Source organism: Cornus florida, unplaced genomic scaffold, assembly GCF_030987335.1.
Source record: "Cornus florida cultivar Cherokee Brave unplaced genomic scaffold, ASM3098733v1 CherokeeBrave_3.0.0_Hap2_Chr05, whole genome shotgun sequence".
Classification (NCBI taxonomy): Eukaryota; Viridiplantae; Streptophyta; class Magnoliopsida; order Cornales; family Cornaceae; genus Cornus; species Cornus florida.
In genome coordinates, this window is record NW_026775575.1 from 54468594 (window position 1) to 54496048 (window position 27455).

Consider the following 27455-nt stretch of genomic DNA (forward strand, 5'->3'; position numbering starts at 1 on the left):
AAGGTCAATTTTAACATTTCACAACCACGTTAATGGGTTTGTCACGTATATAAAGGTAACTTGATAACTTTTTTTAATTCAGGAAATTTTTTAATTCTACTTGGAGTTTTATGTAGAATTTTAAAAATACATAAAGATTTTATGATTTTAACCATTTGACAATTTCTTAAAAAGTAAAATAAGGATACAACAAAGACTTAACAAAATAAATAAATAAATAAATAAATAAATATATATATATATATATATATATATGCATCTAAATAAATTTAAAAGTAATAACTATTGGTAAGACGTGCACACAATTACTCAGAAAATGTGACAAGCAAGTTAGAAATATATTATAAGAACATTAACACTGCACAATTAAACATGATATGATTTGTCATTATATCTCAATTCTTCTCTTTTGAAGAAATGTGACCTAATTGGAACCTTAATTGAATTATTTATAGGTTAAGATACTATATGTGTTTAGTTAAGTCACATTTTAATATTTTAAACGCGGCATTCATGTATCCCGCAGTATCTAAGAAATATCAATATATGTAGTCTGAGTATTTAAAAGTAGGAAAACTATAGAGTTAGGGATCCTAAATAACAAAGTAATCTATTTTAAAAGTTAATTTTTCATTTAGATTGACTAAAGAAAAATAATTACAAATACATCACAAATTATTGTTAAGGTCTAAACTGTTCTCTAATCTCTTATTTCAAAATACCAAAATATCCTATTTAAAATTATATAATTTTAATATAATTTATCTAACTCTATCTATCTGCAATATATATCAATTTAAGCATCTTGACAAAATATGCAATTTTAAAGAGGTAGTTTTCTTATGATGACGAAAGTTCTATGCAACTTGACAAAATATGAAAATTATAATAGGCTATGTGAGTTTGGAGATGCAAAGACAATAATGTAATATCATCATTTTCATTGTTGGTCTCGATCCAGTTATGGCGTATACGAATTGAATGAACAAACTTTCTTGTAAGGCACACGATCTGAATTGAATATGACCACATTATTTGAATCGAAGGAGCAATCTTTTTATAGGGGTGGGTCTGTGGTGAATTATCATTTATGAAATTGTGAAAAAAAAAAAAAAAAAAAAAAAAAAAATTATCATTTATGAATATCATGTGCAGCAAATTGAAGGCACGTGGTCTTGTTTAATTTTTTATTCCTATGGTCTTATTTAAATTTGGCCAAAGTAACGGAATAATTGAATTCAGTAATCCAGTATATAATGTTTTTCTGAATTTGAGTTGCCACATTTAATCCTCTCCATCTTGATTAATGAATGTTAACTTTGAATAAATATTGAACAAATCATTTAGGTTTTTAATCTTTCTATATAGAAGGTTACTCTCGTAATCTCGTTGTAACCAGTAACCCCAAACACACACACATATATATATTAAATTTATGTTCTAACTTAAAACAAAAAAAAAAATCTTGTCTGAATAAAAAAATGCCGAACTTTTGTAAATGGATGTCATTTGCCTAAATTCATCCAAATTTTTTTGCAACTATTGCCAATTTTTTTCTAGGAGTAAATTCCTTCTTAGATAATTTCTTTTTATCTTACAAGTATTCAACATATTATGTAAATGTCATTTTTTATCGTGCCTTTTATAGTAATTAACATATTTTATTTCACAATCTGTAAATGCCAAAATTTTTGTCATAATTAACAAAGTTATGTTACTAAATAATTTCATATTTAAATATAAATATAGCAACACCTTAATATCAGCAATTAATACTGAGTAGGGTTTCCATAGTTTCCTAATTTTGTTGGTATTTTGAAATTATATGATTCTTATATGGATATTTTGATATTTTAGAATAAGAGTTTTCCTTAAAAGTATAATATTCGTGTTGTAATTTTTTTAAAATAAAAATAATGTATATACACTTTATTTTGTTATTTAATACTCCTAACTCTACTTATGTATACTTTTTCCTTAAAAGTATCATATTCGTGTTGTATTTTTTTTTAAATAAAACTAATGTATATACGCCTTAGAATGTTTCGAAAACATATCCGTCTACATTGGAGAAAAATCGGTATCTAAGATGAGTAAATCTTTTTTATGGAAAGTATTGTGCTTTATAGACCAGAGTAGTCAAAAGTCAAATAATTACAAAAATATAATGTCAAAACCATTTTTTTCCAATTTAAGTTATTTTAATTTGGACACAAATATCAACCTAAATTAACTTAGATATACTATTTTAATTTAGGCATAAACCATGAATCAAAGTGCATGTACCATATGTGTAAGAATTTGGAATACACCCATAAAATTAGGCATCCCATGGAAAATCCGAAATACAACATCTAGTGTTCCCAATCTCATTTTGTTCCTAGTTTCTTCTTTAAATCAAACTAATGAAATTATTATCAAAATTGATTAATATTATGAATATGTAGGGGGAGGAAAAAAGGAAAAAAAGAAGAAGAAATAATTACACATCTTATATTAAACACCCCCCCCCCCCCCCCCCCCCCAGGGCCCGCGCGTCTTCCTTGGTTTTATGAATTGAATTGATTGGAAATACTAAAACAAGGAAAATGATACTCACTAAATACTCAAGCCGATAGTGATGTGTCATTTAGAAAGATAAAATTTTAAAGACAAAACTATCCTTACAGAATTTCAATTACTAAAGAATCTCAATTACCAATAATATCTCTCATCATCCATCTCTATCCCATAATCAAACAATTCTTTATTTTCTTTTCTCACCCTTTTCTCCATTGCATTGACTCATATACACAAAGATATCACTTTACAGTAGTTGGTGAGGAGGGTTTTCTTCCCAATTATCTCTGCCATCACCACCATTGTCGTCGTTGTCACTGTCACCGTCAGGTTGCCCTGAGAGACCACTTGTTCCTCTTCCATGGTGGCATTCTCTCTTTCTCCTTTTCAAGTTGATGAACCCAATTCTCTAGATCCGTCACTCGATAGCTCATTCATTCTGTTATTGGTTTAGTGAATAAGGATCTTATTTCAAGAGGTGTAGTGTACTTTATTAAAAAATAATAATAATAAATAAATAAAATCTAACTACCCCATGCTTTATCAAGCATAAATCAATTTCAAAAGAAATGTATTGAAACTAACAATGCAACAAGACACAAATCCAAAATATAAAAGTGTATTTCAAAAAAAAAAAAAAAAATGTTTAAGAAGAATAAAGAATAAACTAAAGAAGAAAGAAAAAACAAAGAACTTTGAAAGGAAAACAAAATTAGGATTTAACTAAAAAAAAAAAGAATATAACATTTTTTTTCTAATAAGAAATCAAAAGAATTCAAAGAGTACAAGAAAAATTTATCATATATTTTTATAAATTTAAAATTTTAGGGAGGGTATTTTGTAACATTTCTATAAAATTTCTTACATATATAGTAAAATACATATTATGTTTATTTTTTATTTTTATATTTTGCGAAATTTTGCATATTCTCATTCATATATATATATACATCTATCTAGAGAGAGATAGTGTTCGGATAAAATTAATAAAACAAATTTAAAGGATTTTTAATTAAAGACAATATAAGGGTAATTTTGTCTTTGAAAATTTATGTTGTTCTAATGGACATGCTAGTGAGACTATTTGATTGCCATATTAATTTGTTTTTTTGAGCCACCTAGATTCCATCTAACAAATAGGTTTAATCTTTGAATGTTACAACTCATATTTAATATATGTCTTAGTTAAACATCTAACTTAATAAAAAATTAAACAAAAAAAAAAAAAAGATTCATGTCATCTATGACCTAGCTAGCCTCAAACTCAATTATGACTACATACATCTCAATTATGGCCTCAATTGTGTGCGCGCAATCACACAATTGCATTACCAATCTAAAACTAAAAAGTAGTTTATAGCGCGCACACAGTTGCATTATCAATCTAAAACTAAAAAGTAGTTTATAATTCAAATTGTGCAGCTTTCACTTAGCAACCTTTTTGTAGATGACAAAGTAATGTTGAAAAGACCAGTTCTAATAAGAAATCAAAAGAATTTAAAAAGTACAAGAAAAATTTATCATATATTTTTAGAAATTTAAAATTTTAGGGAGGGCATTTTGTAACATTTCTATAAAATTTCTTATATATATAGTAAAATACATATTATGTTTACTTTTTATTTTTATATTTTGCGAAATTTTGCATATTCTCATTCATAAATATATATATATATATATATATATATATATATATATATGAGAAGGAAAATGTTTTGATAAAATTTTTAAAAAGAAGTTACGGAGATCGAATTGCACATTTATCTAGAGAGAGATAGTGTTCAGATAAAATTAATAAAACAAATTTAAAGGATTTTTAATTATAGACAATATAAGGGTAATTTTGTCTTTGAAAATTTATGTTGTTCTAATGGACATGCGAGTGGGACTATTTGATTGTCATATTAATTTGTCTTTTTGTGTCACGTAAATTCTGTCTAACAAATAGGTCTAATTTTTGAATATTACAACTCATATTCAATATATGCCTCAGTTAAATATCTTACTTAATGAAAAATTAAATAAAAAAAATTAAGATGCATATCACCTATGCCTCGTTGGTCTCAAACTCAATTATAGCCTCATACGTCTCAATTATGGCCTCATTTGCGCGCGCACACAATTGCATTATCAATCTAAAACTAAAAAGTAGTTTATAATTCAAATTGTGCAGCTTTCACTTAGCAACCTTTTTGTAGATGACAAAGTAATGTTTAAAAGACCAGTTCTAGGGTTTACCTACTACAATAGATAGGGACATAGAAAAACCTAACTCCCCCAAAAATAATAATAATAATAATAAGTGCACCAAGCCCAACCCTTAAACTACCTCCACTACAGGCACGACTATTGCCCATCTGTGACCAAATTTTATGCCACGTCAACTATGTGCATATTGACGTCCATTCTGACGTCAGCTTGTGGCCCACTAAATTTTTTACTCTGATGTGGCGCACTTCATGGTGATGTCATTGATGATGAATTTGTAGGTGAGATGATTTTATCAATGGATCATAGTTATAATGTATTTGTCTCACTTAGGGGTCGCAATTTGATCCATCCCGTAGTTATCCGCCTCACTATGTCCCTTTTTTAACGGTTATGGGGGACCGTTTAACTTATTTGGATGAAAATAATTTAATATAATAAAAATTTGTGCGAATTTGGTGCGAAGGCGAGGTGAGATCGCCGCACACCGCCTCGCCCCATTTAAATAGGCAAATTACTTAAATATCCTTATTTCATTAGTATATATATTAAGTACTCTATATAATAATATTAAAGTAACAAATGAATTTGATTAAAAGAAAAGTGGCAATAGTGAACTAAAGATGAGGGGAAAAAAAATATCAAATCTATTTCAACAAAAAATAAATTATGGTCTTAAATAGGGCAGAGCGGGTACCCGCGGGGATAAAAATGTTAAACGGTTACAGGGATGAGATGAAAAGTCCTTCCGTTTTTACAATTTTGGACAGAGATGGGGACGAGGTTTTTAAACGGTTGCGGAGGCGGGGGAGGATATACTCGCCCAAACTCACCCCCATTGCCATCCCTAAGACACTACTTAAGAAAATTTTAGAAAAATTAGTGATACCCATTATAAAAATGTTATCATATTTGACTTGCATTCTAATAATTTTTCTAACATGCATCTTAATATTTTATTCACTGATCCAAATACATACACTATATGCCATAGTAGAAGATTCTGATCAATCAATAAGCTCTAATGATAGTTGTATTAATTGTTTAAACTTCTTCGAGGCAAAAGTCAATATATTTGCTTATTGTGATTTTAGTGGCTTTTATAAGCAAATGTACTTTTGATATGCCATTGGATTTTGCCCCACCAAACATGTCATAAGTACCATATTGTATGTATTGAAAATTCAACTAACTTTGTTTAATATAATATTGATCAAAACCTCATTTTTAGGTTCTGCAGATAGCACAGGCCAGTGTTTCTTTTTCTTTTATATACAAGAAAAAGAGTTAAAACAACCTAATTTTGATTCCAAAGTCATTGTTTTCGTGAATAAATATTTTTTTTACACGTTAGGCGGATAAAAACAAAAAGAAAAAATAATTTTAAAGCAACTTCAGATACTAGAATTATCAAACCAATATATATTTGGCCTTCTCATGCGTGTTATGTCATACCTACGTGGGATTCCGCACACATTCATGGTTTGGTCATTCCATTGTTTGGTTGGTTTTAAATAACAAAGGTAAAAATATAAGGCAACTAATTACTGGATAACTAAGGCTGCGTTTAATAGAGGGAAACATTTTCTATTGTCAGGTCCTAAAAAGGCAAAACAAAAACAAAAAACATATTTAGTAATATGTTTTTGTTTTTATGTAATAAAAAACGTTTTCTATTGTTGTATAGAAAGAAGAAAACATAAAAGAGGTATTTTTCATGTTTTCGACACTATTGAGCAAAAATGTTTTCACTATTATTATTATATGTACACTATTATTTTTGACACTGTTGAGCAAAAACGTTTTGTGATCCAGTTATATCTTTTCTACCTCACAAAGTAAATAGTGAGGGTTCGAATTTTTAAATGAACAAATTGAGTGTGTGTGAGTGGTGTGTGTGTGCGCGATTCATTCAAAAAAAAAAAAAAAAAAAAAAAGAGAGAGTGGGCAAATTAGTAGGGCCTTTTTGGCTGGCAATATGTTTTTGGTGGAATCATATTTGATAATGAAAATAAAGAAAATTCAAAATTTTACTTTAGTTCCTACGCTAGCTATTATAATAGTTCCAAACATGATATAAGCCCAAACAGATTGTAATTTTAGTTTTTTTTTTTACTTTTTTGATGTATAAGTGTCAAACCTACTTAGGTCCCACACATATTGAATGGCTAAAAATACATGCATTCGGTAATTTGGTCATTCCATTGTTTGGTTAGTTTTAAATACAAAGTCTCACTTCCTTATTAAAAATAGGGTCAAGTGCAAAAAAAAACCTTTATAGTATGCTTACAGTGCATATTGTACTCCTTTCGTGTAAAAAAACACCCCTAAACTATGACATTTGTGCAAATAGGTCCTATTTACAAAAATTCGACTAAAATGCCCTTAGCAACACATTTTATAATATATATAAAAAAAAATTATTTTTTGAAATGACTAAAAAGGGTTTGGCCCTTCTTCTTCTTCTTCATCAGCCATCCCATCACCGCCACTACCACACAATCCCTATCCCAACCCAACACCCATCAGAGGATTGGTTCCTCAACTTGTCGCTGGAATCTATAACTCTCCACCATCAAAGCCCTCTGTTTTCTCTCAAATTCCTCAATTTGGGTATCAAATCAGATGATTAGTTCCTCAACGCCCTTAACTGGAATTTGGGTTTGGGTGGTAAGGGGTGAAGCGACAGCTTGACTGGCGAGCTTGGATCAGAGTACTTAGCTGTGATGAGTCGGCGCGACACCGGCGAGCAAGGAGAAGACAGGCTCGGCTGTGGTGAGGAACGGTCGGTGAGGCGAACATCGGCTGTGATGGACGGCTGTGGTGGAGGCGGCGGCAAGCAAGAGATGGAGAATTCCAAGGAGAGCTTGGCCGGTGGAGGGCTAGACTAAATCGGAGGCAGGTGAGCAACGGGCTATGACGGGAAACTCACGGCGGTGAACTGCGGTCGGCTGTGAAAAGGACCTGGGCATGGTGATGGCTTTGTGCATATATGATTATGATGTAAATACTTTGAATTCTATAATACTTATCAAAAAAAAAAAAAAAAAAAAAAAAAAACTTTGAATTCTATAATGCAACAAATTAGGATGACCATCTTACCTGCCTGAACTCCTTAACTTTTGCAACTGAGGATACTTGATTTGGTTTTTATACAAATCAATGCACCAGCCCACACTTTGTTAGGAATTATGTCTCAAATTCCCATTATTATTAGTTTCTATTTTAGAGTGTATTTTTATGGCAATTTCTTATAGAGACGTGAATTGGGCTTTAAAAAATTGTAATTCTTGTCCACAAAAGAATTGGGTATGTGACTCTATAAATAGACACTTAGGCTATTATTGAGAGTTATGAGTTGGGAGAGATGTAACCTCATGAGGGAGTACGTTGATGGTAGGGGTGAGTTACGGGTTTAGTAGAGTGAACATTGATGGCGAGAGGGAGTCTCGTGGAGTACACGGAGAACTCGATCAAGAGTTTGTGTGCATGGTCCAGTATTGAAATTCTCTACTATTGTAATATCTCTACATATATAGTGAATCTCTTCTCATCCGTGGATGTAACCTTGATTTTGAGTGAACCACGTATATTTCTTGTGTTGTGGTTTGAATGATTGTTTTCTTTTTTTCTTTTGCATTCGCTGTGCCCCAACACACTTTTCAGTCTCAGGCACGTTTTTAGCCCTTGTGATTCAATTGATTCTTGTACAATATTGAATGAAGTATGAATTCATGTGTAATACCCCGATATTTTAAAAGATTTATTAATTGTGATTAATTAATTTTATTTTATTTTTAATTGATTTGTTTGACTTAATTGAAATTAATTGCTTTTATTTTGTTTTTAAATGATTTGTTTTATTTAATTGAGTGTTATGATTTAATTGTCTTATTTGTATTAAACTATATTTCGCGATTATGTTTGATGAATTGGTGTGATGTTATGATTTGTGGAATGTTATGATTGAATTGTTGATTTGTAATGTGTATATTTATGCTTGTGTGAATTGATTGTTAATTGTTTTGTAATTATTAGATTTAATTTAATTATTTTATTTATTTAAATTAATTGGATTGGGCTTAAGGAATGTTGGACGAAAGGATATGGTCTTGGGCTGAAATGAAACCTTATTAGGTTAATTAATAAAGGCCTATGGTTATTTTATTATTTAAATGATTAGTTTTGGTATAATTATAAATATATATATTTAATTATATATAAATATAATTAATTAATAAGTTTTACAGAAGGATATATATATATTTTGATATATATATATATATATATACACACACACACACATATATGATATATGATTTAATTAACCAATGGTTAATTATGGGAGATATATATATGTATTTGTGATATAATATATGTTTATATATATTATATTATTTAAAGAGTATTATTTTTATTATTTTATTTGGTAGTCCTACTAGGAATATGATTTAGGTTATAATGTGTATAAATATACACATAAGGTTTAGGGTTAAAAAGTTTACACGTTAGAAAAATAAGAAAGACAGAGAGAGAAGAAGAAGAGGAAGTTAACAAGGAATAGGCCGGATCTGAGAAAGAGGATGCCGGAATTGAAAGAGACAATCTAAGATTGAAGCGTCAGTTTCGTTTCGAAACCTTCAAGCAAGTTCTTTTCTAACTTTTCTCTTAGGACCCATAAGTTTATCACCTTGAGTATCAGAATTTTAGACTAAATGTATTAATTTAAATCATGTTAGAACGTATTAATAAATATATATATATATATATATATATATATATATATATATATATATAAAGTTAATTTTATTTGATTAAATCAGGATTAAATTGGAATATTAGAAGCATAATTTATTATTATTTTATTTTTTAGAATTGATGGATTTTAATATATATAGGTTGTATATATTTAAAATCAACTGTTATGCTTGATCAGTGACCCAAGAGGGTTAATTAAGGTTTCTAGAAATTTTGGAAATTTTCTGTAAATTTCTAAATTTTCTAAGAGGTTTTTATATATTTTTTTTAGGGATTTAATTGAATTGTATTCATATTTTTGAAATATAAGTATACTGTTTATTTATATGCACTGTTACAATGTCATTGTGTATCGGCGGCACAATCAATTAGGTATTTTTAATTTAGTGTGTCGCGGTGTATAAAACTTTTGATGCGCCACAAATCAGGACAATATAATGGTCTTGATGATTGAAGGATGATCTATTGTGATGCGGCACATGAATAGATATGCATATGTTGATCTCAGCTATGGGTGGAGTTGATGGATGGTGAATTGATCTGGTGTGGTATAGCGCATGGAGATTTGGTGCGCATGGGCATCTAGACTGTTGACCAGGTCTGGTCAACAGTTAAAGGGATCTAGTGCTTCGCGGCTCACAAGAATAGAGAGAGGCAGCCAATCAGAGCAAGCCAACACGCGCCGAGAGTGGATCAGGCGCGTGTGAGCGCGTGCAGGCGCGTGGACGCGCCTGCTAGTGAATGATGGCGCGTGGAAGCACGTACAGAGAGTATGGGAGCATTTGGTGGCCGTGGGGGTGCGTGAGGAAGTGTTTGGGGTTCTGGTGAGGTTCTGTGGTGTCCGGTGATTATCCAGAGTTTATTTTAAGCTTGTTGGGGTTGAAATTAACCATTAAAGGGCGTGTTATTGGTGTTCTGAAAGCCTTACAGTGTTGCTAAGATATTTAGTACCATTTAATTAACGTAAATATAATTAATTAAATATTTTGCCATGGAAGGAGATGTGTGTGTATATATATATATATATATATATATATATATATATATATAGTTATAGATGTGGATATATATGGTTGATTTAAGTTACGATTTGTATAGAATGAGGTGTATACATACATATTTACTTATATATATGTATATATGATTTTAAATAATCAAATATTATTAAGGAATGTATTATACACAGATATACATATTGAATAATATATGTGTATATATTATTTGAGATGGTTATTATTACTATTTTTATTTGATATATTTGGATAGGCTGGTTAGTAAATTTGTGATATGCTTATAATCTGCAAGAGGTGTTTATGTATGGATTAGCTATCGTTGAGTTTAAAGTTGGTACATAGTTGAATTGTAGGCATGAATGAGTTGCCATCGATGTAAATATAATGCCTAAGTATTCGTATGAATAAAATAGATACATAGGAAGTATGGATGAGTTGCTAATTTAAAAATATAAATATATATGTTTGTGGAGGCATGGTTGAATTGCCAATATATAAATATACATACACGGAGGCATGGTTGAATTGCCAATGTATAAATAAATATACTTATGGAGGCATGGTTGAATTGCCAATATATAAATAAAAATATTTGTAATGGCATGGTTGATTTGCCAAAGCGTAATTACATTGTTATGTGTTAGATGATTAAAATATCATCTATGGTTGTTGTATGTATAGATTGGATTAGGATTAGATATTCTTAAATGAGAATAGTTTAGTATTTACTGGTTAATGTATTATTTTATATTAATAAAATAATATTGGGGAAGACATGGATGATTTGTCAAAGTTTGGATTTTGGATATGTGATTTAAATAATTAAAATCATTATCGGGTTGGGATTAAATAGAGTATTTCTTTTATTATAATTTATTGTTTAAATGATTAAACAACTGCTTAGGATGGAATTCAGGTTAAAGGAGTTTCTTTTTAAAAGAAATGGTGGATTGGTCTAGGTATGATTATTATTTTAATCATTGTTTAATAGGTTTGAAAATTTAATAAATCTATTAGTGGATGTGATTAGTGTAGTATATATAATTGTATATATATATGTATATCATGCTATATTAAAGTTAAATTCTTTATTAGGTTGGATTTTGATCAGAGATGAACTACTTATTGGTTTTCAGAGGTCTGGTAGAGAGAATTTGCTCGTAGGGTTTAACACACGATTTATTTTCAGGTTATTAAAAGCTCCAGTCTCGAGGTTGAGGATTCGCAGTTGGGAGACTGTTATTCATCTATTCATCTTGTGTACTTTTAAGTAATATTGGATTATTAGATAATGTTTTAAGGGGTCCTTGGGTTATGGGATTCCCGAGTTGTAATTGTTGGAGAGTTATTAATTAATGGAAAATATTATTTATTAGTTTTTCTTCAACGTATTATTTATTCTTTTTATTTCTTTTTGTACTCTGTGTTTGTTTAAATACTTTAATTGTTTTGATATCTCCTAATTTTGTGCGCGGACTTGATCAACCCGTGTTCCGAAATTAGGGGGTATCACATCATGTATCTCAGTGGCTTTACAATTGAGTTGCTCTGCTTGGTGCCTGCGAAAATGTTTGAGTGTCATAACCTGTACCATGGTGGCATATGAGTAGTTTTCTTTTTGGAACCTAATGGGATTTGGGAAGTGATGGTTAATTTTACTGGTTTTTTTTTTTTTTTTGGTTAAAAGGTAAGTTTGATTGTTTTATTGGATGTTTAACGAACTTGTTTTCTCAATCTCACGAACTTGCTTTGCCCAGTGGTTGCCATTTTGGGGGTGGAGAATTAAGTTTGGTAGAGTTATTTTTGGAAGAGTAAAAGGATAAAATGGGCATTATATTAATTGAGGGATGTTTTTGCACAAATTAAAAAGAATGAGGGTGTTTTTTGCACACCTTTTTAAATAAAGGGTAAAAGTGCTATGAAATGTATACTTCAGGAGTGTTTCTTGTACTTACCCCTTAAAAATATAGTATGTGTCTACCCTTTTGATGCATGTGTGCCATACTTGGGTCCCACACACATACATTGAATGGTTAAAAACGTACTCACGGGGTTTTAAAAAGCAAAGTCCCACTCCGTGATATAAAAATAAACAAACAAATAAATAAATAAATAATAAAAAAAGACAAAATAGTAAGACGTGGTATGCTTTCTAGATTTATGATAAACGTACTTTGGTCCTACATACATCAAATGGTCAAAATTACACTGGTCTAAAGTAGTAAAAGTCCATAAATGAATGGAAAAGAAATGAAATGAAATGAAATGGAGGAATATAGGGCTTGCTTTGTTTATAATTATAAAAATAATTTTTTGTTCTCGAAAAATTAAAAAAAGAAAATTGTATAAAAAATTCTACTTGAATCAATTTTCTTAAAATTGTTTTTTGAAAACTTAGTTATAAAAATGTCTGTTTTCAGATAACAGTCTTTTATAATTATCTGAAAACTGTTATCTATTTTTTGAATTTCTAAGAACTGTTTTCAGAGTTACAAATCAAGTATGCTCATAATTTTTTGGGTTTGGTATGAAATTTTAGAAGAAATGGAAGAATATATATATATATATATATATATAGAGAGAGAGAGAGAGAGAGAGAGAGAGAGAGAGCCTTAATAGTCCATTTACAATATACTAAGGTCACATTTAATAGGAGGAATGAAATATCCATGTTTCCATTTCCTTTCTTAATAACGTTTGGTGAGTGAAAGTCCTTTCCATTTCCTTTCTTAATTATGTTTGGCAAGATAAAGTACTAAACTAAAGTTAAGACATGCTTAAAAAGAAAGAAAAAAAAAATTGATCTTATCCTTTCATTTCTGCATCATGAAACTTAAGGGTGGTAATATTTGACTAACACGATTTGAATATAATACGAGATGAGTGAATTTGTAGAATAATAGTATTGTGTTTAGATCGACCCACATGATAGAATAATCATGTCTTAAAACAATATGAACACGATATGAAAACACAAATTGCCACCCCTCGAATCCAAGGATATACACAATTTTCTCTGCAAATTCCGTTTTCTCTTCCTTCTCATTAGTTACTCCATTATTGTCTGTTGCATAAGCCCTGCTTGATTGTTCTTGGTCAACGGAATTTTTTGCACCTACAATGATAGAGATATATATATTTTATGATTAGATTGACAAAAGAAAAAATTTATAAAAAAAAAATACAATGATGCTAGGTATCCAATCCATTTTTTGAAATAAAAATTCGCTCAATTAAGATTTTAAATTAGATTATTAGATTTGAGAATCATTATCATTTTAAATTATAAATTATAATGATGAAAATATTTGTTTCCGTGAATCATCATTATCATTATAATGATGAAAATAGAAGTGATTTCTTGAATTGGGCCTAACTAGTGTCACTTTTGTTTATTCATTTTTTAAGGTGATGATTGGGATGGAGAGCTGATTATTTTTGGACCTAACTATAGCTCTCTTCATTGAGTAAGCCCAATCCATTATCAAGGTGGGTTGGGTTGACTGGATTTAGGCCTAGATACAAAACATTGGTCCAAATAAACAGGCTCAGTAATAAACATCAATTGGGCCTGAGACATTGGAGATAATCATGTTTGATTTGCTTAGAAACATTTATATAACTGATTTATGAGTAGTGATACTGAACACTTGTACAGTGAATTATCTAATGGAATAATTTTAATTAGTTATTTATGCTAAATATAACTAAGTGGAGGACTCATTCCCTTATTTGTTATATGATTGACCAATTAAAAGAATAGATCTAGTAATTCATTATAATTATTAGGTGTAAGAATTCCTAGTGAAAGCCTAGATAGTGTAAAGTATAAACTCTCTTCCCCAGTGTATATTTGCTTGAACTTTCGAAAAAATAATTATATATATATATATATATACACACACACATAAAAGTTGGGATGAGTTTTGTGTCTTCATTCATTGTATGACACTAACCATGAACACTATACTAACTAATAAAGCTTGCATTTGGGAGTTTATTTATTTATTTTATCTTCAATACCTTTCTCACTTATTAGGATGTTCGAAAAAGTAGTAGACTTTTAAGAAACACGGTATATTTTGGCATAAATTAAGTTTTAGGTATACAACGAAACTCTCTTTCTTTTTCGAAACTGTATCACATACATCATTTGATCCTTCGAAAACTTGAATGACTAACTTTGTAATAATGGTATCATGGGTCGTCAAATACTCTATAATTAATTACAGCTAAACATATTCAATTATATCAAAAAAAATTATCCAAAGGTGATTTCAAGGAGATTCGAATCAATTATGAAAGTATTAAACTTTTTAACTTTACAAGCAAACATCGATGGTAATTTAATAATAAAATAAATTAAAATTATGAATATTTGATTTCTCCTTTTCTTCAAACTTGTGTATAAAACCTCAGTCCACTTCATTGCATAGCGATCTAGAGGACAAAATTTTAAAACAATTAAAATTTTTAGAGTCAATTGTTATTAATAAATATATATATTTTTAAAGAAAATAAATGAAATTGTCCTTAGAAAGAAAAGAAAAAGAAAAGTCCCGGAAACTTTTTTTTTTCGGAGAATAAGTTCTCTTCAAAAGTCATTGTTGAATCTTTCATATTTTTACAGCGAATTCACGGGAATATATGTGGACCAATTCATCCACCCTGTGGACCATTTCGCTATTTTGTGGTCTTAATTGATGTCTCAACATGATGGTCACATGTTTGTTTATTTTTTACTCATAATATTACATTTGCTAGGCTTTTTGTTCAAATCATTAAAGTGCAGGCACATTTTCCTGATTATCCAATTAAGACAATCCGTCTTGATAATACTGCTGAATTTTCTTCTCAAGCTTTTGATGACTATTACATGTCAGTTGGAATTAATGTTAAACATCCCGTTGCACACACTCATACTCAAAATGATTTGGCAGAATCTTTTATTAAAAAACTTCAATTAATTGGTCATCCTTTGCTTATGCGAACAAAATTACCTGTTTCTGTTTGGAGGCATGTCATATTATATGATGCATCATTAGTTCGTATACGACCTACTACTTACCATAAGTTTTCACCATTGCAATTTGTTTTTTGTCAACAACCAAATATCTCTCACTTACGAGTTTTTAATTGTGCTATATATGTTCCAATTGTACCACTCTAAAGCACTAAAATGGGTCATTAACGTAGACTTGGAATTTATATTGGTTTTGATTCTTCATCTATTATTAGATTTCTTGAACCCCTTACAGGTGATGTCTTTAAAGCTTGATTTGCTGACTAATATTGCTTAGAATGGCCTGTAATTGTGATATGGCTTGAAATGCCTTGAAATTGTTCTATTTTGATCATTGCACAAATCAATATGAAAGAGAAGTTCAGATGATTATTCACTTGCAAAATGTTGCAAATCAATTACCTGATGTATTTACTAATACAAATAAAATAATAAAATCACATATACCAATTACAAATATTCTAACACGAATTATTGTTCTTGAGGGACCTTCTGTTAGTAGTGCAACAAATGCATCTAAAACACTCCTTTAGCGTGGCAGACCAGTCAGTGCAAAAGATACTGTTCCTAGTAAGAAGAATCACAAAGCAAAATTGACATTCTTGAAAAAGCCACAAAAAAAGTAACAAATATTATTGATCAATCTGAAATTATAATCTTGTTGTCCAAAATATGGTCTAAATAATATTATATTAAATATTATTCAAAATATAATGTATATATAAAATAAAATTATAAAAACAAATGAATCTAATTAAAAATGGAGATTAAAATTTGATTTTATATCCTTAAAACAAGATTTGCATTGTTACGATGCTAACAAATTTAGTTGCGTTTACTTCCTAGGATAGATAGATTTTTCTTCCTTTGATGGTCAGAAGGCAAACCAAAGAAATGAGAGATTCGACTTGGGAAGTGGGGGAAAGGATGCACTTTTAGAAGTGGGATCCACATATGAAGACTTCAAAAGTAAGCCATGTAACCTTGGCGTGGGGAGAAAGGATGCAATGCTAGCTTACATCGAAAGCTTCTGATTGTGCCTATAAATATCCGTGTAAGTATTGCTCTGGGCATATAGAAGGTGAAATATATCAATGAATGTTCTTTTACTTTATCTATCTTAATATTACTGTATATATACATATTTATAATAGGAAACATTTTGATCCTAAATGAAATATGTGTTTTCTTTTCTTTTCCTCCAAACAAGATAACGAGTTATTCCATTAACGTCTGAGAGGGTTAATAAAACAACTCAACAACACCGTTCCCTTCTCTCTTTCTTTTCCACTTCCCTCCGCGCAGTTATCCAAACACACTACAAACTCCCTCTCTCTCTCTCTCTCTCTAATATGTCACTAATGTGATACAGTCACTCTCTATCTCCAGACTCCGGTGTGAATCCTGTCAAAAGTCTCATCCCATCCCGCGAAAGAAGAGAAACAATGTCGTATGTGCCTCCTCATCTCAGGAACAACTCCTCAGTCACAACCAAAACAATCCCAACAACCCTAGAAAACAGTTCCACTACTCATCACTATAACAATCTCAACTCTCACCTCCATCTATCCAAGAACACCGCCGCCACCGCTAACAACTCATCCTCCGCCTTCTCCAATGCAGCTGGCCGGGGTTCCGGCAGCCTCGCCGTCCCTGATTCGGTTTCCCTCCAGTGGAAGCCCTCGGAACGCGTGCTCCGTCTCACTCCCGAACAGGTTCGTCACTTTTCCTTTGATTTCGAATTTGTTGAATTTGTATCGAGATCTGAGTTTCGTTTAGGGTTTGAATCTTTGATTGAATCGAACGCTTGCTCTTTTTGTGCTTGGTAGGTTTCGTTTTGGTGTTCTCATTTTGCACTTTGACGCCTCCTTTGGTGTTCATTTGATTTCAGGGCTTCTCTGTTTATGTGTACTCTACTCTACTTGAATTATGAATTATGTTGTGTGTTGTGTTTCTTATAGAATTTTATGCTCCATTAGTTGCCGGAATATGTAATGAAATATAATTGAAAGCTTGTTTCAACTAATTTACCTCGAATTTCAATTCCAAGGTACTGATTCCATGCTCCCAAACATAGGGTTGTAGTAACTTCCTGAATCAGTGTTTTGATAATGGACCCTGAAAGCAATTTCATGATGTTGTAATAAATTATTAATGTGTACTATATGATATCTAGCAAGTAAACTTTATTCGTAATTCCATTCAACATTTTGTTGTATACTTGTTTTGAAACGACATGTGCCCTCAAGCTAAGTGTGGTTTCCTTGTGAATTTAGGTTTTTTGCTTGTTTATGAGAAGGATCGAACTTCAGTGGTTCTTCTTAATGTTTCGTGCGTAGTTTTACATAAATGAACAACAATGTTGTAATGCCACTAGAGTTAGGTGCTGCTTGATGACCAAATTCAACACTTAATTCCAAATGAATTAAGTGCTTATCCAATAAATTGTGCTTGATGACACAATTTGAATATGACTTGAAAAAAATAAATGCGGCTTCAAATGTGGTAAAATTTAAAGTGGTAGTGACATCACTAGTCAAACACTTAAAATCCAAAAGATATTAAAAATATTCTCAATTTACAATTACTGCATAAAAATTCAACACTTGAAATTTTTAGTACTTAATTTTCAGTTTTATCAAATAGCACCTTGTTCTCAATAAGTGGAAAATTGGTATAGTGACTTCCTTAGGATGTAGGAGTGTGGCTCAGCATTCGATAATTGTTTATGCATATTTTGACTTCATTCTAATTTCTAGATTAATGACATGTTATTCAAAATTAACATTTGAAATCCCAAATTTGCATGATTGTTTTGGTTATCTTGATGTTTTGTATTTCTATACAGATCCAAGAGGTCCGTTTACGGCTCAATGTTGATGTTACTGTTGCTTCGGACTCCTCCCATGCACCTGCACCAATTGAGTCATTTACAGACATGGTAAAGTTACAAGGTTTTTAACAATGAGATTTAAAATTTGAAACTACGTCCCGTAGCATATCTAGTCTGTCAGGTATGGATTTGATACAATGTGGTTTTCTATATTCCCAGTGCTTGCACTCAAGCATCATGAAGGATATTGCCTTTCACGAATACACTAGACCTACTCCTATTCAGGCTCAAGCCATGCCTATTGCTCTAAGTGGAATGGATCTATTGGGTTGTGCAGAAACTGGTAGTGGCAAAACTGCTGCATTCACCATTCCAATGATACAGGTCCGCTGTTGTAGTTCTTGATATGCTTTATGTCCTTTACACACCCAATTGTGTATTTAATCATCGATTTGACAACAGGAGGTATTCTACATCATGATGTATTTTTTAACCTTCTCTATTTTTGCAGTATTGCTTGGCTCAGCCTCCTATTAGGCGTGGCGATGGGCCTTTGGCATTAGTATTGGCTCCTACAAGAGAGCTTGCCCAACAAATAGAGAAAGAGGTGAGTAGCAGTTTTTTTTTCTGGAAGTTTTTGAAGATTGACAATGTTGTTATAATTGTTTTAGTCTTGGTGTTTGATGGTTGCAGTTACAAATTATATATATATATATATATATATATATATATATATATATATAAAGAGAGAGAGAGAGACTCATGTCATAGAAATGATGCTTGAAAGGTTAGGTCTGTATCCAGTCCACCCCTCCCAACAACCTCGATTAACGGCGACCAGACTAGATTAGTACCCTACTACAACTTACCAATGTCTTTATTCATTATCTAAAATACCCCCAGGTTTGGATTGGCATCAGGACAATAGATTTCCTTTCTTCTTGAATGCAAAAAATATAGCGTAAAGATTCAAACATAAAACTTTATTTATTTATTTATTATTTTTATAAACAAGTCTCATGGAGAGAATTAATTTTTTTTGTTTTTTTTTTTTTAATATTTCCATTGCCTAAATGAAAATATTTGGCGGGTCTGTTTGCATTTTTCTATTTTGTACAGGATATTGTTTATTCTGCTACTTTTTTTGTATAGGTTCCTTGAACAAATTCAGGATACTTTTCCTCCTTTTTAGTTTTTGATCTCTACAATTACTAAATAAGACACACAGTTGTTATACACTTTGGGCTTCTATGATCAATAGCGAGACATGAATTTTTATATTTGTCATGATTTGTATAATGAATTTATAATTGATATTAGATAAGAATTGTTCTATGCTAATAAGCCGATATAGATATTTTAGATATAAATATTAATATTAATCATCATGTTAAGCTGACGTTTGCCATCTTTCTAGGTTAAGGCTTTTAGTAGATCTCTGGAGTCCTTCAGAACCGCAATAATTGTTGGTGGAACAAACATTGCTGAGCAGGTGACAAACCTTGGCTTGATGAATTCTGTAATTTGTTGTTGGTGCAATCCTCTAGTCATGGTGCATAAAGAATAAATGTCACATCACTTCTTGTGAGATTGAAATCATTTTCGTTTAAAAAAAATTTCTCATGTTTTTTTTTTTTTTTTTCGGTTAATTTTTTGTCTTTTCCTTGTGCCAGCAGTGTATTGTTTTCCTGTTAAGTTTCTTCAAATTCTTTTCTAGTAATATTTCTTTCTGGTGGACTTCTGTTGTTTTAATGGCTTGACAGAGGTCTGAGCTACGAGCAGGAGTGAATATAGTAGTTGCTACTCCTGGAAGATTTATTGATCACTTACAACAAGGAAACACTTCCCTCTCTAGAATTTCATTTGTCGTTTTAGACGAGGCTGATAGAATGCTTGATATGGGGTTTGAACCACAGATAAGAGAGGTAGATATCATCTCAATATTTGTATTAAAAATGCTTTCTTCAACTTATTCATATATTCTGATTTTGTCATCTTGCTCTCACAAACCTCAACATGGCTAGCCAAGGGCCCTACTTTTCAAAGGGAGGTTAGGGGTTCGAACCTCAGTGGAGGCATGTGTGTGTGAGTACCAACTAGGAAAGAAAAAAAACCTCAACATGGCTATCCAAGGCCCCTACCCCTTTTTAAATTTGTGATTTATTATTATTATTATTTGTATCTGCTCTTTCCTTTCTTAATTCATGAGAATGAACACATCTCCCAATCTTACTTTTCTTCCTTCCGAGTGCTATTTGTTACAATTGGATGATTGATAATGCACATACAATTGATTGAATGACCAACGGAAATATATGAAACTCATGTCACTTTGGAGTATGGATTGCCATGTGTTCCTTGGATAGACAAGTATCAATATATTTGTTGTTGCATAACACATTTGTACTTTTTCAGGGGGAGACTGTTAATCACGAAATGACCATGCCTTGGTGTTCTTGTACATCTCCGGTCGAAATATCAGTTTCTTGACTTATTGTAAACTTTGCATGTGTTTTTTCATAGATATTTTACTTTTTAAGCTAAAGAATATTGTACTTTTTAATGGACTTGTTATTCATGACTTCAGCGCACCCCCCCTGCTGTAATATCAGTTTCTTGACTTACTTGGAATGCATAGGGTTCAACTTATTGTAAACTTCACATGTGCCTTTTCATAGATATTTTACCTTTTTATCTAAAATATTGTTCTTTATAATGGACTTGGTATTCCTGACTTCTCCCCCCGCCCCTGAAATATCAGTTTCTTGACTGACTTACAATGCATAGGGTTCAACTTATTGTAAACTTTGCATGTGCCTTTTCATAGATATTGTAGTTTTTAATCTAAAGAATATTGTACCTTTTAATGGACTTGTTATTCATGACTTTTTTTTTTCCCCAACTATTACTGCTATCAAATATTGTTTGGTAACACTGTTTAATTTTCTGTCATCAATCATCATCACAATTTTTAACCTTTCCCCGCATAACCTTTTCCTATGTGTGTTAAAGTAGAAGAAAATTGGGAAAGAGTTGGTTGTCATTTTCTTTAGCCCAAAATAGTTGGATTTGTCATGTTCAACTATCATTTTTATTTAGCATGGGGGGACAAGCTAGCTTTCTTGCTATTGCGATGTGTCATCCGCTTTAGAAAAGAAAAAGCGTCTAATGAGTATAGTCAAGTTTGAATTGCAGCATATGGTCATCTCATCCTCTGCATGTGGTCTATTGACCTTTTGGAAGAGAATAAAATACAAACTGTCTGATCCTTTTTTCAGGTAATGCGGAGTCTTCCAGAAAAGCATCAAACTTTGCTTTTTAGTGCAACAATGCCAGTGGAGATTGAAGCGCTAGCACAGGTAAGATTTGCATTTTTTTTTTTTTTTTTTTCAGTAAATGAGTAAAGCATTTAGTTTATCAATCATCATCATTATTATTAATTTAAGATATAACAAGCTGTTGACTTTTAGAGTTGGTTGAGCTGAGGCCAATCTCCATCTACTCAGAACCTCTTCAATTATTTTCTTTTGACTTGGATTGGATGGTTAATTTAAAAATTAGTAATATTCTTGTATTTGTGTCCCCAAAACCTTGAATGTGGTAGTGATACTTCTTTCACAATGTGCCATTGGTTTCATGCAATTAATAAGGAGGAATGTGTATAATATTAAAGATTTTTCTACACTAAAATTTCCCTTATGTTATGAAATTTTTTAGGAATACCTGAATAATCCAGTGCAAGTAAAAGTGGGAAAAGTAAGTAGCCCAACAGCAAATGTATCCCAAATGTTGGAGAAGGTTTCCGAGAATGAGAAGGTATGCTTGGTTTCACATGATGCAGAAAAATATATGTATATTTATATGGATAATGTTGATCCTTGATAGTGTTGAATATATATATATATATATATATATATATATATGGATAATGTTGAATTTTTTTATATATATATATTCTGTTTGTGCGCGTATTTAGTTCTTTTAGGGAGTGTTTGGACATGTTTCCTTTCTCTTGTCTCTAAATGCTCTCCAATTTTTTGTGTTTCAATGTGTATACTAACGAGGATGTCATTAACTTATCATTAATGTGATGGTCTAGAATCCACAATGAAGATTGAAGAGGATGTTGCTTGCAGTATATGTTACATGGACTCAGTTATTTGTGTTGAATGTGGGTATGTGTCCCAACAACTCCCACATCGCCTCTTGTTTGGGGGGCGGGGGGGGTGGGGGTTTGGCGGGATTTTTATAAAGTAATTAAATAACAGAAACAAAAAATGATTAATATGAAACGGCGATGACATGACCAAAAATTGTTATCCTTTCTTACTATTGTAGCTTCATTCTTAATTCTGCACCTTTCTAGCAGTTTTTATATGATATTAGGTGCATTGTGTTTTGCAGCCGTCTATAATAAATGTCACGTGTGGTTATCTATCATTCAAGGAATGAGAAAATTTAATTGGATGGTTCACAAAATTGTATTTGTGAATTAGAGAAAGGTTTGCTCTCAAAGTGCCAATGTGCACGCAGAGTGTGAGAGCAGCACATCTCAAGGAGGATTATGTGACTTAGAGTAGGAGTACACATTTTCTTAGCTACACAACATTAAATTTCACGAATTAGGTCATAGATAGTTTTTCAACATAATCCCAATCTTACGCCAAAAATTTTCAACCAGGTTTGTCCATTGTTCAGCTTGGGGTGAGCTTGGTTCAGGCTAAACCTCCAATGTCGGGTATAGCCTTTTGATTCAGTGCCTGTTGTCTTTACATAAATGGCTGCCTTTTGATTTTTCACTTATCATTTAATTTCCTGTTTCCAATTGGACATATATGTTTGTTATAACTGAATTACCTGGCGCTTGAAATGGGCCATGCATTTTGAACAATCACCATATTTAACCGCTCTAAATATGACATCTGTTTAAATGCGTTTGATTGATCTTGAGAGTTCTTGACTTGATAGTAATATTATGACAATGTTTAATGTCTTGTAGATTGATCGGCTTCTAGCATTGCTTGTTGAGGAGGATACTCAGGCTGAAAGATCTGGTCACCTCTTTCCCTTAACCATTGTCTTTGTGGAGAGGAAGGTAATCCAATGCATAGATATGCTTGACCTATTATTTTCATAATTAGCAATACCTTCACCACCAAATTTTAAACATCAGTTTATTTTCATAACTTTGTTATGGCTTATATGTTAATTTATTCTGCCCAGTTAGATGCCTCTACTCCTTCACTCCTCACACGTTTACATGTAGCTGCATTGTGTTTCACTGTAAACACAAAAAGTTCACCTGATTGTGTATTCCAGGTCATGTTCAGCACTATAAATATTTACATTTTACTATCTGGCTTAACCTAGATTATATTCCCCAGAACTTAAATATTTGCATTTTGGGAAAGTGAGCAAGTCTATAACATGGTAAGACAATTGCGAAAAATTTATCTGCTTATAACTGCCAAACTTCATGAAAGTCCAATTAATCTCAAAATTAGAGATGCAAGTTTTCTAATAAGTCGGGAGATGGCTTTATTTATAACTTTTACCCTTTCTTTGACATTTCAAAAACTATTTCAATTGCTGATATAATTTCGAGAAGTAGAAAGTGCTATTAGATGTGGTGCAGTTTCTTTCTGTCATTCATACACCCATCCCGCTGCATAAAATGGGGTTACTGATTTGCTTTTCAAATGTGGCATGGTTCAATATCAATGCTGATAAATTACAGGGATAATTTCTTGTTCAATCTTGTTTATTTTTGTCTTCATCATGTGTAATGTATTTTTGGGTTTAATAAGTAACATTATAGCTGCTGTTGTTATGTTGCAAATTTCTGGTTTCTAAATTGTTTGTTCAAAGTTCTAATATTTGAATTTGGGTCTGCGTGCAGACTAGGTGTGATGAAGTTGCAGAAGCATTAATAGCACAAGGTTTACATGCAGTTGCTCTTCATGGTGGCCGCAGTCAAAGTGAACGAGAGGCTGCTCTTCGTGATTTTAGGCATGGCACTACCAAAATCTTGGTATTCCCCTTATATTTCTATCTCTCTCTCTCTCTTTTTTTTTTTTTTTTTTTAATAAAAAATTTCTGGAAAGCATAATTCTTGTTCTTATTGATCTTCTAAATTGTTATCATTTTATAATGCAGTGTATAACATGAAATGGTCCTCTTGCTATGTTTGTTGTCCTACATTTGCAAAGGAGATTAAAAGGACCCTGTTTTGTTTTAGGTTTTCATTTGACATGGGGGTGCAACTCAAGTGGGTTGGGCAGGTTGAGGGACCAACCTAGGTCAAACCCAAGTTATAAAAAATTCAATCCAAGCCAAGCCATATAAATGCAAGCTCCACAACTGGAGTCCAATCCACATTCAAAATTTTGAATTCGAGTTAAGCTCGGGTTAAAGAAACCCATTGATTTAGGGTCGGGGTGGGTTACTCCCATGCAGTATGCATAAAATATCAAAAATTGAATATAAATTTCAAGAAATTGTAAACAAATTCACAAGATGTTACTTTTTCAAAGAATTAATATACAAGGAAGTTACAAAATAAAGAAAAAAAGCTGGAAAGAAAAGGATAATCGTGATTTGAAATATATAAAAAAGAGATAGAATTCGGGTTTGTCTAGGGTTACTGACACCTCAACCAAGTCCAACCCTGATTAATTTAGGGTTGATATTTTTCAACCCGAGTGCACGCCTAATTGTAAAAATGGTTGTCCCATTAAGTGAAAATTCGGGTAGCACACATGTTGGGTTCAGGTTGGCGCACCAAGTTGCCTCCTAGTTTGCTATTAAGAGCTTTATAATTTGTCATTACCCTTTAGGAAATTTGCACTCTAAAATTACCTTAGACTATCCAACCTTAAGGAAATTTTTATGCTGCATTTAGACATCCTTGGAAATTTTCTTCAAACTGGACTATGGATATGAAACTATTTTCCCCTTCTTTTTGGGTGCAACTTCAATGTTGAGGGGCTGGCATTCATAATGATTGAGCGGCTGGCATTCATAATGATGGAAATGCACAGGGTATCAAATGTGCCCTTAATGCTTACTGAGTTTTTTAGCCTATATATATATATATATATATATATATATATATATATATATAATTAAGTTTTTAATTAAAAAACTCACTTTGAGGTGGCTGCTATTCATAATGATGGGTTTTTGCATGGCATCAATTATGCCCTTAATGCACTGAGTTTTTAAGCCTCTCTTTAATACAGTTTACGAGATTGGAGTATTCATGTAGTGTTAAATTTTGAAGAATTTCGATCCTTGTGTGAAGTTTCTACTGATAGCATCATGCATAATTTCATTCCAGGCCATTAGATTGGCAGTGAGGCCATCTAAAGGATCTTCTGAAGCAAGGGAGCCTTTTTTGTCATGTGCTTTCTTCTTGTTCCTGTTTTCACATCTTAAATTTTGTGTGTTTATATACATGCATGCACACACTTCTCTAGGTTGTACTTGATTTAATGCAGGGTTGTTTTTAGATGGTCTTTAAATCTCTGTGGTTCACTTTTTTGTCTCTGAATGCAGGTTGCCACTGATGTTGCATCACGTGGTTTGGATGTCACTGGAGTTTCTCATGTTATAAATCTTGATCTTCCAAAGGTATATTTGGTTGTAAGTGATAGCTTCTTTGTGACTCTGTCTCATTTCAAACAAGAAAATTGTTGAGGTCTTGTTGGTTTGTGGATTGCCATTTTAGCAATTTATTGATGTGGAGAAATATGGGGAATAGGAATTCTTTTGAATATTAAGTATTGGTGCTGTACATAAATATAAGCCCTGTGGTTGTAAGTTCTTTTTGCAGCTGATTTGTCAGCTTCTTGTCAGCTGGTCTTTCAGTCCCCATTAATTTACTTTTTGAATAGCAAAACCTGAAGCTTCAGTTATGGCTACCTCAATTATAGACCATGGAAGATTATGTACACCGGATTGGAAGGACAGGGCGTGCAGGATCAACCGGCCTAGCTACGTCGTTTTACGCTGATCGTGATATGGTATCTTCTTTTCCTCTTTTTGCTTCCCCTTTCATGCTTCCTTCTTTTATTTCTATTGGTTCGTGTGTTCTTACATGCCCTGATGGCACAAATTAGTTCCTAGTGGCACAAATAAAGAAAGCAATAGCAGATGTTGAATCTGGGAATGCTGTGGAGTTTGCAACCGGGAAGGTATTAGGTTTTTGTCATCATTCATTTCACACAATGCTTACTTGTCTTTAATTTCTTTTGATTTTTCTTTCAGTGCTCTCATGTTATTGTATCTATAGTGTGCTTCACTTTTACTTTCTTTGCATTTTTCCTCGGAACAATTTGGATAGACTTGTATGTTTCTTTTGGTAACTTCTATTTTTGTTTCTCTGTTTCTGCTATTGATCTTTAGGTTGGTCGAAGAAAGGAGCGAGAAGCAGCAGCTGCTCAAAAAGAAGCAAGAGTTGCAATGTCCAAACTCTCGTTGATGGGAACGACAGCAATAAATGTTGAGGACAAGTACCGATACATGATAGCCCCGTCAAGTATGAAGAAAGAGGGTGCCGCAGATGGTGCTTGGGATGATTGACACGATGAAATTGCACTTCAGTGCCTTATCTTTTGATGGTGAATGATTTGTTGAAGGGCCTTAAGAAATCAATTGGTAAGATACATGATTGCCCCGTCATTGATTCTTTCCCCTCTCCTCTCCCCTCTTCTACGTGTCTCACGTGTTTTGCGTGTAATTGGTTGTTATTTTGATGCAGAAGACATGCACTTACAGGTGTGCTGCTTGTGACACGGGGCTTAAAGTGCAAAAAGAGATGATGGCATGCTTGTAAATTTATGTACTCTGTGTCATATCACCATCAATGTAGTTAGCAGTTCTAACAAAGACTAGTTGCTTGGTGTTGTTTTGAAGTTTGTAGGATATTGTTACAGTATGCATGATATAATTTTACGTATATTGGAATTAAAGCTAGTCTTTTTTTGTGAATTTTCTTGCATTGAAAAGTTTATGCTCGACAGATATAAGAATGTATGACTTGGTTTAGTTGTGTCAATCA

The 27455-nt window shown here is 32.0% G+C and overlaps 1 protein-coding gene across 2 annotated transcripts; it reads left to right on the forward strand.

The window, feature by feature from the left end:
* The first annotated feature begins 16633 nt into the window (after nt 1–16633).
* Nucleotides 16634–27385, forward strand: LOC132306496 (ATP-dependent RNA helicase DBP2-like). Of its 2 annotated transcripts, XM_059803899.1 has the most exons (15): nt 16637–17276; nt 18410–18502; nt 18614–18778; nt 18906–19001; nt 19812–19886; nt 20158–20319; nt 21673–21753; nt 22112–22210; nt 23394–23489; nt 24294–24425; nt 25952–26026; nt 26329–26418; nt 26515–26589; nt 26801–27052; nt 27156–27385. In XM_059803899.1, exons 1-14 carry the CDS (start codon nt 17007–17009, stop codon nt 26975–26977), a joined length of 1686 nt encoding a protein of 561 aa, XP_059659882.1. In that variant the 5' UTR covers nt 16637–17006; the 3' UTR covers nt 26978–27052; nt 27156–27385. The 2 variants fall into 2 exon arrangements, with proteins under 2 accessions (XP_059659883.1, XP_059659882.1); XM_059803900.1 differs by lacking the exons at nt 26801–27052; nt 27156–27385 and having other exon boundaries at nt 16634–17276; nt 26290–26418; nt 26515–26533.
* The last annotated feature ends 70 nt before the right edge of the window (nt 27386–27455 follow it).

Excerpts from the sequence above, each read along its gene's own strand:
- LOC132306496 (XM_059803899.1), top strand. The coding sequence starts at position 17,007 with ATGTCGTATGTGCCTCCTCATCTCAGGAACAACTCCTCAGTCACAACC. Across the intron at positions 18,779-18,905 it reads TCACCATTCCAATGATACAG|TATTGCTTGGCTCAGCCTCC; the intron begins GTCCGCTGTTGT and ends CTATTTTTGCAG. Across the intron at positions 26,419-26,514 it reads TTTACGCTGATCGTGATATG|TTCCTAGTGGCACAAATAAA; the intron begins GTATCTTCTTTT and ends GGCACAAATTAG.